The following is a 13,109-nucleotide window of genomic DNA, read 5'->3' as shown; positions in this document are numbered from 1 at the left end:
AGAGCTACAGATACAAAGGTGCCATAGACAAGGCGAAACACATTAGGCGGAGTGTAGCATTTCCAGTTTTAGAGATCTCAGTTCTTTTCATAGCATATTTTTAATTGAGTGTATACCAATTTCTGTGTGTTTTAATAAAGTATAATTACACTATGGGGTCTCCCCTGTTTTGTCCTCTTGCATGATGTGAAAGACATCTTTATAAAACCAAGTCCATATGGTGGAGAAGTGGGGGAGAGTGGGGGGCAGCAAATACTATTCTCAGGGAGTCCAGTTGTGCCAGATGAAACTACAGTTCATGTGCTTTTGCCTCTGGATGTGTTAGTTCAGAGTCCACAGATCCCAGCGAGTGTGAGAACATCAGAGAGGGGCACGGCACGGCACTGGAATTCATGGATGTGGAGTGTTGCACCAGAACATGTGTATAAGAAGAATGCACAGGATCTATTTTGCACCAGCACTGTAGAGACATTAACATTTGGACACTTTTATATTTGAGCACATCATTTGTATTTTTAGGATGTTAAGTAATATATTTATAGAATTGGGAGGGCAGCGCTGTGTATTTGGATCACATTATTGGAGGTTGTCTAAGCTGCACAACAGTGGCAGCCATCTTGTTATATTGATTTATTATTTAAAATTTGTATATGCACAGTTAAGTATGCAAATGTACTTTTTGTTCATCTATTGGGTAACATATAAAGGGTAAGGTAACATAGCGTGGGTTGTCAGTAATTCTATTAAACAGAAAGTATTGACATGCGTAGCTAGTTTGGGTGGCAGTTAGATGAGCTCTGCACAAGCAAAGCACAATCACTTTAAAGTGTCACTAAAGTCAAAACTTTTTTTTTCATGTTGGATAGTGTAAAACATGGTTATAACCCCTGTCTTTTCTGCCATCTGGGTCCCACTGGGGAGAATTTTCTTCACTTCCTATCCCATAGCCAAAGCAGGAATTGAGAGGAAATTCATCCAAATGAGGGAATCCCGGAGTGTCACCAGGGTAACCAGAATAATGCCCCCTTTCATGTTTTCCCCTCTGTTCCTGTTCCAATGTTATCCCAAAATTTAAGATTTTCTTTTATTTTCACTTTTGATGATAACAATAAACAGGACAAATAGAGATGGTGAATATTCCAAAAGGGGACACAAACAGCAATAAAATCTGACAAGGGTTCTAATCCTTCTCCACTCTATTCAATAAAAAAAATAGCTTTTAGTGACACTTTAAGTAATTAGTTGCCCAAGGGTGCAATATCTCACCATGGGACCTTGAAAGCCCAACTGAAGTCGTATATCTTTTTCTCTCTTTATAGTTCTACATCTCAGTGTGTTACAAATTGGGACTGATTTTTGCTTGGAAATGTCTAAAATTCCTTTTTCTCTTATTGAATGTGCACTTCCTGCCTTTACACTTCAGCTCGGTGCTGGTGGATATGAATGACAGCTATACCCTTTAGCATAAGTGTCCTCAAACAGACTTGTATTGCACAAGAAGAGAGAAGGTGTCTCAGACAGATTTTGTTACTGGCTGATGATCACTGATAATCTAGTGTCTACTGGACTGCCAGGCAATATTTACACCATGTACAGTTGTTGCAAAAGGAAAATAGGGGTACAGTTATGAAAATGGATATTAATAGTACATTTTAAATCTCCTATCGATGACTTTGCCTAGGCTGAGATGCATGAGAAAGTATTTTTATCAGTCTCCCTTTACCCAGTAATTAGATTGCAACATTGTAATTTTGTAGAAAGTCACAAAGTGAGAGGCTGCAGCAGGTAGATTTATATCAGACAATTCTGAACCCAGCTAAGAAATGGACAGTTAAAGCGGAGTTCCAGCTGAAAAAAAAATAAAAGTCAGCAGCTACAAAAACTGTAGCTGTTGACTTTTAAAATACAGCCACTTAAATGTCCCTCAGTCCAGCGGTGTCCTCAACACTGCTGGTTTCACCAGCCGTCTTCTCTCCCTGGCGCCAGCATCTTTAGTGTGGGCACCCGGCTGTGACAGCTTGCAGCTTCACAACCAGGTACCCACTATGCAAGCGCAAGAAGCGCTGTGCTTTGTGAATGACCCCGTAGTCACATGACAGGTCCCAGAAGAGTACAGGGAGGGAGGACAACTTCCACTTCTGATCGACCTAGGCAAACGCAGCGAAAGTGGGAGCAGGTACCTGTCAAATTTGGGTACCCACTCCCCAAAGGTGCCAATTCTTAATGGGGAGCGGGGGACAAAGCATTCAAGCAGAACTTCCCCTTTTGAGTGGAGCTCCACTTTAATAGGATGTTACATGATTGTATCTTCTCTGAACAGCGTTTCAGTCCAGGAAGTAGATGCTCACCCTGAATGTTGCCTGAACAACAATGTTGTTGTTCGTCTAATGGAAGAAGCAGAGGAAGTTGTTGTTATAGGAAGTACAGTGATTTCAGAGAAAGGCAATACATACCTACATTTACACATTACTTAGTGTGCATGCATAACGACCTTCCAAAGCACACCTGCCATAGGAGAAATGTGGAGGCTTCCTCCATTAACCACTTTCAAAAAATGCTAGTTGCCTGCCGGTTACACCAATCTATTAGCTTTATAAGTTGTGTCACTAACCCAGAACAAATATACATATCTGGAAGGTCAGAGAACAGTTCTTATCTGCATACCAGTTCTAGGTGAGTTAAGCTGGCCATACATTATACAATTTTCTTATTAAATTTCCTTTATATTTGCCTTCAACTATGTAGTGCAAGGGCCTACTTGATTGCATATAATTTCTAAGTGTTTAGGTTTGACATGATGCTACATGGTTTTGGTCAATCTAAAGGAAAATTGTACAAGACAATTGTATAATGTATGGATAGCCTAACTCCAAGTATTAAAGCATAAAAATAATAGATTCAGCATTTTTTTAAAGAAAAAACAATCCTTAAAGTCCCCACATTACTTGCATACCAATCTTAAGATTGTTTTGTTTAAACCTCATAGTTCAATTGTGCTGTATCCCTAGGAAACATATAAGATTCTGTAGGTTTATTCTTAAGTTGAATTTGTAATGTAAGCTGGAACAGGTAAATTGTTAAGTGTTACTTAAGCCAAAAAAAATGTTTTAAGTTTTGAATAACATAATGAAGAGTTATCCAGCCATGCAGTGATGTGGGATTGCTGACAGGTCTGCCAAACAGTAGGTGGCAGCATTTGGTGAGCAGCAAGATGGCCACCTGGCAGTTTCCAGGACCATCGTGACACTGCCTCTGTTCATAAGTATGAGTTGTATGTAAGTTGGATGCTTGTAACTCAAGGACTGCCTGTATACTGATCAAGCCACTCAGAAGGAATTCCCATTTTTAATTGTACTAAGGATTCTGCTGTTATCCTAAGATACAAAGAAGCCAAGGTGCAGACAGTTTTAACACCTCAAAAGTTCGGGCGCCATGGCTTGCAGAAAAATTCCCTTTTTACCTCTAAATATAATGGCCCTATCATTCTGCTCTCTGCAAGATTTGGCAATCAGCACTGCTACAACTTAAAGTGGAACCTAACCCATAACAACTTTATAAAAAATAATGTTCTTTAGCAAGGAACATGCATTCCACATTAGTAATTATGCTACCAAAATAAGTGTGTGCTGCAAATTTCTTCCAGTATTGTTCCCGTTTCTTCTTGTGGGCGGCTGCCATTTTGCTGAAGCCTAGAGCCCCTGAGCAGCAGTAAATCCTGAGACTGGCAGCAGATTGGCCTCTGCAAATTTGGCACAATGCCCAAAAATAGAGAGGAACTGAGCATTTTCAGAGCAGGGTGAGATAGTGTATTAATGGATTTTAAAAAGTATAGGTACACATTTATTTAATGTCATACCTGCTAAAGTGGCCAGCCTGAAGGGATCTAGCAGGACTTAATTTTCTGACTTCCACATTAAAATACAAGCAGCCTCACTGATAAATCTCCTGGTCGACACAGCCAGCTGGTATACGGATATGTCATTGCCACTGTTTGGACACTGGATGGATGCATACTGGAAGAGTACTAGAAAAAGTTGTATTTTTTGTTAGCACTTCAGCTCAGTAAAGATAAAGACTAATGTCATTGCATATTCACTTTACAGGTGCAGTTATGTGATATAAAGTATGTTCTGAACCAATGCAACTGCAGTTACCTGCAAAAGGTAATAAAATGTTAAAATACAGCAAATTGACACTTACTAAACTAATACTAATACTACATTCAAATACAGCAAATTGGCAATAACTAAACTATTATGACAAAGCTTAACATAATATTAAAGGCAGTTTTTAAAAAAAAAATGTATACTTACCTGCAATAGTTTTGCACAGAGCAGCCCCAATCCTCCTTTTCTCGGGTCTCCGACAGCGCTCCTAGCCCCTCCCTCCTGCCAAGCTGCTTGCTATGGGGGCACCTGAGCAGACTTGCTCCTGAGTTGCTGCTCTAGGTGTCCATTCACACACTAGCTGCCTAGGCCATGCCCCCATTCTCTCCTCTTTGGCTCACTGGCTGCTATTGACAGTAGCGGAAGGCAATGGCTCCTACTGTTGTCTCAGCAAGGGAGGGAAGAGAGTTAAGGGAGGTGGGGGGGCTGCTGCACACGGAAGATTTTTTATCTTTATGCATAGAATGCATGAAGGTAAAAAACCTTGAGAATTTACAACCACTTTTAAAAGGGAAGATAAGGCTAACTATAACTATTCTTAAATATGTTTCCTCCACTCCTCCTCCTGTCTACCCTGTACACCCTGCATAAAAAATATCTGTGTACTTACTTTTTTTAATCCAGTCCAGTTACATGATCCAAACGCTGCCCTGTATCAGTAAACAGCTGCTGCATAGAAAAGGAGGGAGCGCCAACAACGGATGGGCCCTGGGAGCCTGTGGACAATGTCATGGCTCTGGGAATGCAAAGCTGTTGTCAAGCATTTCCTTACACAGGGGAACTGGAGCTACTGGATGACCAGACTGGGTTAAAAAAAAGTAAGTACAGAGATCTTTTTTATGTTCCCAAAATAACTGTGTGATGTAAATTGCCTCCCGTATTGTTCCCATTTCTTCTTGTGGGAGGCTGCCATTTTGCTAAAGCCCAGAGCCCCTGAGTAGTAGTAAATCTTGAGACTGTCAGCAGATTGGCACAATGCCCAAAAATAGAGAGCAAATGAGCATTTTCAGAGCAAGGTGAGATAGTGTATTACTGGATTTGAAACAGTATAGGTACGTATTTATTTAATTTTATACATAGCTATACCACTTTTAAAAGGGACGATAAGGGTAACTATAACTATTCTTAGAAACGTTCCCTCCATTCCTCCTCCTGCCTACCCTGCATAAACAATATCTGTGTACTTACCTTTTTTTAATCCAGTTCAGTTACATGATCCAAAAGCTGCCCTGTGTCAGTAAACAGCTGCTGCATAGAAAAGGAGGGAGCGCCAACAACGGATGGGCCCTGGGAGCCTGTGGACAACGTTGTGGCTCTGGGAATGCAAAGCTGTTGTCAAGCATTTCCTTACACAGGGGAAATTGAGCTACTGGATGATTAAAAAAAAGTATCCTGCATACCCTGAGTAAAAGACCTTTTTTACGCAGGGTATGCAGGATAGGTAGAAGTAGGGGGAGGAAATGTTTTAAATAGCTATAGTTAGCCTTTACTAACCCTTTAAGACCTGTGAGTCTACTGTAGATCCATACACATTATCTGATAACAAATGTGAAATCAGGCCAAGCTGGTAAGACCAATCTATATGGGAACCCTAGCTATCATAGGTTTGCTATTCCAGAGTGCATTGGCAAAATAAATCAAGAGTGCGGTAGTTTCCAAATCTGAGACTAACTGGACTGTTAACTTTTATAAGAAGAGCTCACTATTTTTTTGTGTTTTTGCCTGGGGCACTAAAAGTTAGATCCAAAGTGCTGGTGAGTTTCTAAACAGCTCCCCCAGCTGGTGTCAAACTGAGGTCTTTAGTGCCTGGATGACTTCTATAATCAAGTTACGGCAAAAGAAATGACATGGCCATGATCAGACAGTCCGATCAATTCAAATAGCTGTTCAGTCTCCTGGGTACAAAACCAATTCTGAGACATATATGAAATATGGCTTAGTGCTCCAGGATGAATACTACTAAAAAAAAAAAAGAAACACAGCACACAGCAAAATAAGTTATTTGTATTGCAAACAATGATGCATCATGGTAATTATTAGGACAGCATCACACACCCATATAATTAACATAACTTAACCAAATGTCTTTAAAAAAACTGTTCTATTTATGTTATCCCTGACCTCATTTCACTGTACTATGACAACAGGGTATATGCAAATGAGCCAAAATTCATTGTTTTTAATATTTTTATTCAGCATAGGTAGTGTTTTTAGCAACCTAAGATGTATACAAAGTTATATGCTACTTCTTGAGCCTTTGAAATATATTTCAAATGATCAAATCCAATTTACTTTAGTCTGTTATTGCGAAAAAAAAAATGAAACCAGTATTGCATTGCTGTAAATGTCAAGATAATTTGTTATTATTTATTTTTTATTCCCCAACTGATAGTAAGAAAATTAGGACATGTAAAAGACAATAAATACCAAAAGCAGTCAAGGCCCCTATAGGCAGCACACTGCACTAATGTAAATTATGGCCAGACAACATAACTTGTCACAGAGGATTATTTCTGCTTAGTGAGTCTGCAGGGGCCCCTTTGCTTCACCACTCAGCATTGACGAGAGAGAGCGAGGGAGAGAAAGAGAGCAAGGGACTAGCCATAGCCATTAGAAGCTACTGTGCCATTGATGTTTGAGCGCACTTCTGAACCGGCTTTTGTTGAGAATATCTGTGCAGAAAGCATGCGCTGTCCCAAATCTGCTGTTACTATGAGAAATGAGGAGCTGCTTTTAAGGTATGTTGCATACTCCTTTGTTTTAGCAGATGCTATTCAGTTGTCCTGAACGGTCTTGCCTATGAACATGCTGTGTAATAAGTAGCTCTCTATGCTGTTGAGGACTAAATTGTTACTGCTTACCTCCACAGCAAGAGCTGATTTTCTCCTAGGGGTAGAAAGGACAGCTTTAAAAGACCAGCTTGCTATCCCTTTCTCTTTCCCATTAAAGTATATCAGTTGTTTATCATGCACAAATATAATCCTAAAAAAAAAACTAAGCCTTCATAACAGAGATCTCTAAATGCTGCTTTAAGCTGGACTTAGCCTACCTAAACACTGTCATTAGGGTTCTGCCTTGTTCAGGGGACTATATTATCATTAGCTCTTTACCGAAACTCAAGTTAAGTGTAGAAAAAACTGTCTTGTATATTGTAATATTTAAATGCATAAAACTGTATGTGAACTGGCATCAGGTTGTGAAAAAAAAAATCAGTCTTTTGTTTATTTTCTACTAGACATTCTATCACCGAATGCATCTTGGGGGCTGACAATGGGACAGTCAAACAATGGAGCTGTCAAAGTAGCTTAATGCATGTCTGGGGCAGTATTTTCTCCCCTCAGCCCTATTTTCATTATCTCTATACTTCCATAATCTTGTTTGCGCAGACTAATGTCAGCACGGGCTATTAAGTATTGGCTGCTTGTTGTTGTGGTTTTTTTTTTTTTTTTCTTAATTTGCTATCCTCCGTTAAACCATACTTTCTGCAAAGCAAAGTCATGTCTTCAGGATTACATTTCAGATTTATAGCTTAGCCATTCGTTAACTACGTTGAAAAACTTATTGATTTTAAAGGTCTTTAATAGGAGCATTAATCTTACAATTACCTAGTTCTCTGGAATTTTTCTTGCCATTTCCTAGAGGCATGATTTGAAGTTTTACATGCTTGTAGAACGATAGCAGACATTTATTAATAAGGAAATGATAGCGATCATAAAACACGGGTCATGTTTTTTTATAGCTCATCATATGTGTCTGTTCATACGTTTGTGCCTGAAAGTAATTTATTCTGGCAGTGGCTGAAAAGTTATTTGAGGATCTGGTGTCACAACAGTCAGGAGGGCAGATCATTCAGGCATTTTGTATTTGTTTAAATTTAAAAAATCTTTCTGTGAAGCATCTAAATCTTTATTTATGCTTAAGGCTTTACACTGATCTGCATTTTGTATTTTTTTTTCTATCTTACTTTGCATGCTTGACACATTGCTTTTTTTCACTGTTAAAAACAAAATCTTGGGTAACAGAACAAGATGACAAGTGCAACCTTTTTGGCCACATAAGTCAAATAGTTTTGTATTTGTTGTTACAGTGAACGCACATGCTCAGAAAGTTTAATATGACAGCCATCTATAAAACAAAGGCTGTGCTGCTAACCTTGTACATGGTGTACAATAAAGTTGTATAAATGCATATCAGACTTGTTTACAAAATAGCTTCAGTCTGGAGATTAACTGCCTGGCAGCTCCCTCAAGTAGTGAAATACTGAGTGGAACAACCCTTGTTCCTTATTAGTGTATGTAATTTATGTGCTATAGCCATTAGGTGTAGCATATATTGCATGTTTATCATTTATACAGGTTGGATTTATTTTTCTGGTTGGTGTTATACATCTTGTCGCATTATTTCTAAACAGCTTTTTGAAGCTTAGCATTCTGTGCAATTTGAAAGATTTGACAGAGGGAAGCAAGGGAGCTTAAAACAATGCTGTCCCTGTATGACCCCAAAACAGTTTATGTTGTTCCAGAAATGACAGCTCCCATGAAGGAAAACCCATGCCTATCTATCTATCTATCTATCTATCTATCTATCTATCTATCTATCTATCTATCTATCTATCTGTGTTCCTTACCCATCAGCACTGTTAACTATCCCTTTAAAATGGGCCTTTATACATTAATGCTTGTACATTAATAGTTACACTTCTGTATTCCTGTTGTATTTAGTATTTATATATTACAATGTGTTTATTTCACACCTCTGATCACCAGTTCTCCAGCACACACAGGGTTACCCGAGTATCACACATTTGTGTTGAAGCAAATAAAAGCTGCTATATATATGCAATGCAACTCTTAAAGGGTTCATTTGGCAGCTGACAAATGTATGTATGCATGTATGTTATACCGTACCCATTTAAATGTAATTTGTTTATCAGTAATTTGACCGTTTTCCTGTGCAGTGCATGTACATATATATTGTTGTTTGACTGAATTAAATAATCTTCATTTGCATTTTGTATATTTAATTTCCTTGCTTCATCTGTAAAAGCTGAGCTTTATGCTGCTGTAGATGCTTCTGATTTCCTAGCACAGACAGTGCCTCATTTATTGCTAGCTAGCAGCTGCTATCATCCATACACCATTCCATTGCCACCTACTGAGAGGGCGTGCAAGGTGGCTCATTTTGAAGCCAATGCAAATGCCACTTCATGAATCAGTCAAAAGATACTGCAGAGGAAGTGAGACAGCTGCAGATCTCTGCTAAAGACCCAAGTGTCACCTGTACCCCAGACCTATCTACCCCATTTGGAATTACCTGGAATCCAGCCTACTTGTAACTGCTTTATCATTCCACTAAATATCTCTTTAGACAAACTGCTAGATGCTTACAAGACATTTTTATCATAGTCCTAATTTTGTGGCTCATGGACATGTATGACATGCATACATATTTAATGGTATTTTAATTATAAGAATGAGTATTCTGAATTTTCTGAGACAACACTTTTGGTTCACTTTTATTGTTTTGGTTTTTTCTTTTCTTTTTTTTCATTTTTCTTCTTTTTAAATGTGAAATAGTTCCATGGAGCTCTTAGCACGTATCAGTTCATAGAAAGTACAGTTTTTATTGCTAAGCAGAGATGTGCACCTTCCTGCAATAACAAAGTGACCTTTACAGCCATAAGGCGTGAATAGCAGAAATTGAAGAGTAAGGTGCTGGTCAGACACTAGTAAGCTTGTCAATATCTGTTGTTATGAAGGCAATGAGTTATCCGGTTTAGAAATTGCAGGAAGTGCGGTAGTTGATCCTTCAATGATTAGGAGCAAAGAAAAGTGAAAATAACAAACCTACTGTACCTATGCCTGGAGAAGAAGGAAAATCGTATTATGTTAAACTGAGATTTGGGCTGCTGCACAGATACCGAATGACAGGAGCAGAGTGTATTTATCGTGGCACTTGTTAAATGAATGTGTCCAGCTCCTGGGTTTTTTTTATATTTAAGTCTGCCCTTTGTGTGAGCTCTTGATCTCTTGTGGCTTAAGGTGGACTAAATCTGAATGAGAAAATGCTTTACATTTCGTCTCCTACATCTGCCAAGGAGGACAGCCAAGGCAATTTGGTAAGCTTGGCTGAAAGTCTAACCTCTTAGCTGAAAGAAGGGCTTTGCTATCTGGAAATCAATGAGTTAAAAAGCATGTAGTGAACATTGCTTAAGCTTATATCAATGGAAAGCACATTTAGACTTGGAAGAAGGGGCCTATTTATAACAACTTAAAACTTATATATTGCCATTTTGTTTTTAAGAGCAACATCTGGACAATTTATCCCTTCATATTCTTATATAACCCCAAGGGTAAAAATAATTCAGCAATATCTTATTTTTTTTGTAGATGATTTTGCTAGCTCATAAAAATGATTGAAATTCGGTGTCACCCATAATTCTGTTAGGAAAGTAACCCATCATTTTCACTGAAGAGGAGGCACAGAAGGAACTTTTTTTAAGGTGGCATCATAATTTTTGAACTTCTCTACATTCTGTCAAATTCCTTATGATTTTCTGCAGACTATCTACTTTACAATATTTTTCACATCCAAGTGACTAATATAGTATCATATTTTAAACCTAGATTTGTCATAATACTTGGAACCTAATAAAGTTGCATGGTTTGCAATGTTCTGGTAGCTTAAAAGTCTAAAAAAAATAGGAAATGAGTAATGCAAGAATTTTTTTGTCTTGCAGATATTAAGAAGCTCCACTGCATCATAGTTGTGGTTTTCTGCCATCCATAGTCCAACAATCTGCAATATTATCATCATCACATAATGTATTCACATACTCATTGTTAAATTACAATAAAACTCAAGTGTGTCTGTTATCAAATTGAAGTGTATAAGATTGCAAACTATACCTTTGGGGCTCCAAAACAAAGAGGAACATCAAATTAATATTCATACCCAGAACTTTGCAGGCAGAGTAGCTTGGGCTCGGATGCTTAGGAAGTCATTCAGGAGTGAATCAATACTAATTATTGTAATCAGCAGGGTTAATTAGCTGAAGATGCTGCTGATGGAAAGTTCATTGCTTATAGCCCCGAAATACACCTAACTTGATGAAACCTCAAATAAAATGGCAGATGATGTCTGGGGGAGAGAAACATGATTTTCCATTTCCAAAACCCAAAATATTTGCATCTGTCATTTTACAGGTAGACATGAGTGTATGGAGTACAATTTTTAGGCAGCACACATATTGATGAGATTGCCAGTTTTGGAATATGAAGATTGTCAGTGGAGAACTTTCCTACTTTTTGAACCATAAAAAAGTCAGCTTATGCTATAAATTAGCTGTGTGGTGTATTTCCAAGGCTCAGTGTATCTAGAAGCTTATTCGCATTTAAATTTATTTTGCCAATCCTCTGCAGAATTATTATTTAATGCACTGTTTTGTTTTTTTGAAAGTGATTTCAGTGTTATTGTGCTTAATACAATTTTGAAAGAATGTCACATGGACATGAGAGTAGAAAGGTTTTATTTAATTATATGTGCCAGTGGTAGACAGCGACCTATCTTGGCCAATCCAAGGCTGAGCTGATAAAAGATTGCTAGGATTGGAACAGATACTCTTTCATTTTTACATTACTTTACTGAAACATTAGTAAATGAATACTCCTTACTATGCCTTGTGGACATTGAAACTAGGTTTATTTTCTGTATTTGCATTTATGTATATTTATGAGTGATTACATATCTTTAGCTTCCAATTGTCTTCCAGATTGTTCCAGTTTAACACTTTCCTTCATGTTCTCCAAAGTAAATATCATTCTCTTTTAGTATATCAAGGCCATGAAGTCTCAGTTCATGTACAAATCATAAAATAATAAATTATCACATTATACATATTTATGTACCGATGATAACATTGTAGTGTTCTAGCTATGTTTCAAGTTACTGAAGAATAAAAACAACCTTGGGACCATTTTATAAAGCAGAAAATGCCCAAGAAAATGTGCATTTTAAAATTCACCAGGGAACTTGTTCTCTTAAAAGTGAAAACAAATAACACAGTGACAATTGTTGATCTTGTTTGCATCGAGGTATATGTCATGACCCGGTAAACCAATTTATACGGCAAGTCATGCTATAAATATGTATACCCGTAATTCCCATGAGGGAAGCAGCAAAAGTAGAACTAGGCTGTGCAAAACATTTTGTGATGTCTCTAGACGACAAGGCACCATTGTGTGCTTATTCAGTAAGAGTCTCTTTAAGTATTCCAGTTTTTTGTTCTTCTGGGGAAAAAGCCTTACTGTGAGCCTTCAATGGCCATCACAAAACAGCATTTAGTTTTAGCCGGTTTGGCTTTTTCATACTGGTCATTAAAATCTATGTATGCAAAGAGGAAGTCCCCCCCCCCCCTCCCTATTAGATGCGCACATTTCACTTGTGATGGGAACTTCATATACTGTATCTGTACAATGGATCTTTGTCAAAACAGGAAGCATACTTTTTTCTGACAAATTTTACCAGTATTCATGTTATTATTTAACTAAGGTTATATAATCATACTGCAATAATTACACACTGATACTGTATATATGATAGGCAGTACAATTGGTTGTGCAAAATATGGTACCAAATATACCCTTGTCACAATTTGTCTTTCATTTATCTATAAAAATACAATTTGATAGGCTTCTGTGGGTTATCATAGTTCGAACATCATTTCCTGTTGCTCTCTTTTATTAAATAAACCTTTGTATCCTTTAATATTAGTGCATGAATGTATGGCATGTGCTATGTTCTATCTTGTGTCAACATTCTGATTCTTCTCTAAATAAGACAGACTTAAGTTTTTCATACTAAAATCTTTGTATGGCAAATGCAGTATTGAAAACAATAAAGAAATAGAAAATCTGTATAGCTAGTCTATGTTCTCTATTGTTT

The 13,109-nt window shown here is 37.7% G+C and overlaps 1 protein-coding gene across 20 annotated transcripts in view; it reads left to right on the top strand.

Moving 5' to 3' along the window:
• Positions 1 to 6,728: 6,728 nt before the first annotated feature.
• Positions 6,729 to 13,109, top strand: part of CELF2 (CUGBP Elav-like family member 2) — a 639,281-nt gene continuing 632,900 nt past the window's right edge. For 6 of the 20 annotated variants that reach the window (XM_089686559.1, XM_089686540.1, XM_089686525.1 and 3 more), the window contains exon 1: positions 6,733 to 6,904. In XM_089686559.1, coding sequence (XP_089542685.1) covers positions 6,798 to 6,904 — 107 coding nt within the window. In that variant the 5' untranslated portion in view covers positions 6,733 to 6,797. Of the gene's footprint in view, positions 6,905 to 13,109 lie in introns of all 20 variants that reach the window. The other 14 variants (XM_089686465.1, XM_089686458.1, XM_089686442.1 and 11 more) reach the window with 6 other exon arrangements.

Source organism: Staurois parvus, unplaced genomic scaffold (assembly GCF_062004578.1).
Source record: "Staurois parvus isolate SC_StPar_1 unplaced genomic scaffold, SC_StPar_1.0 ptg000019l, whole genome shotgun sequence".
In the NCBI taxonomy this organism is placed as follows: Eukaryota; Metazoa; Chordata; class Amphibia; order Anura; family Ranidae; genus Staurois; species Staurois parvus.
Note: the sequence above shows the minus strand (reverse complement) of the source record. Positions and strands in the feature narration are given on the sequence as shown.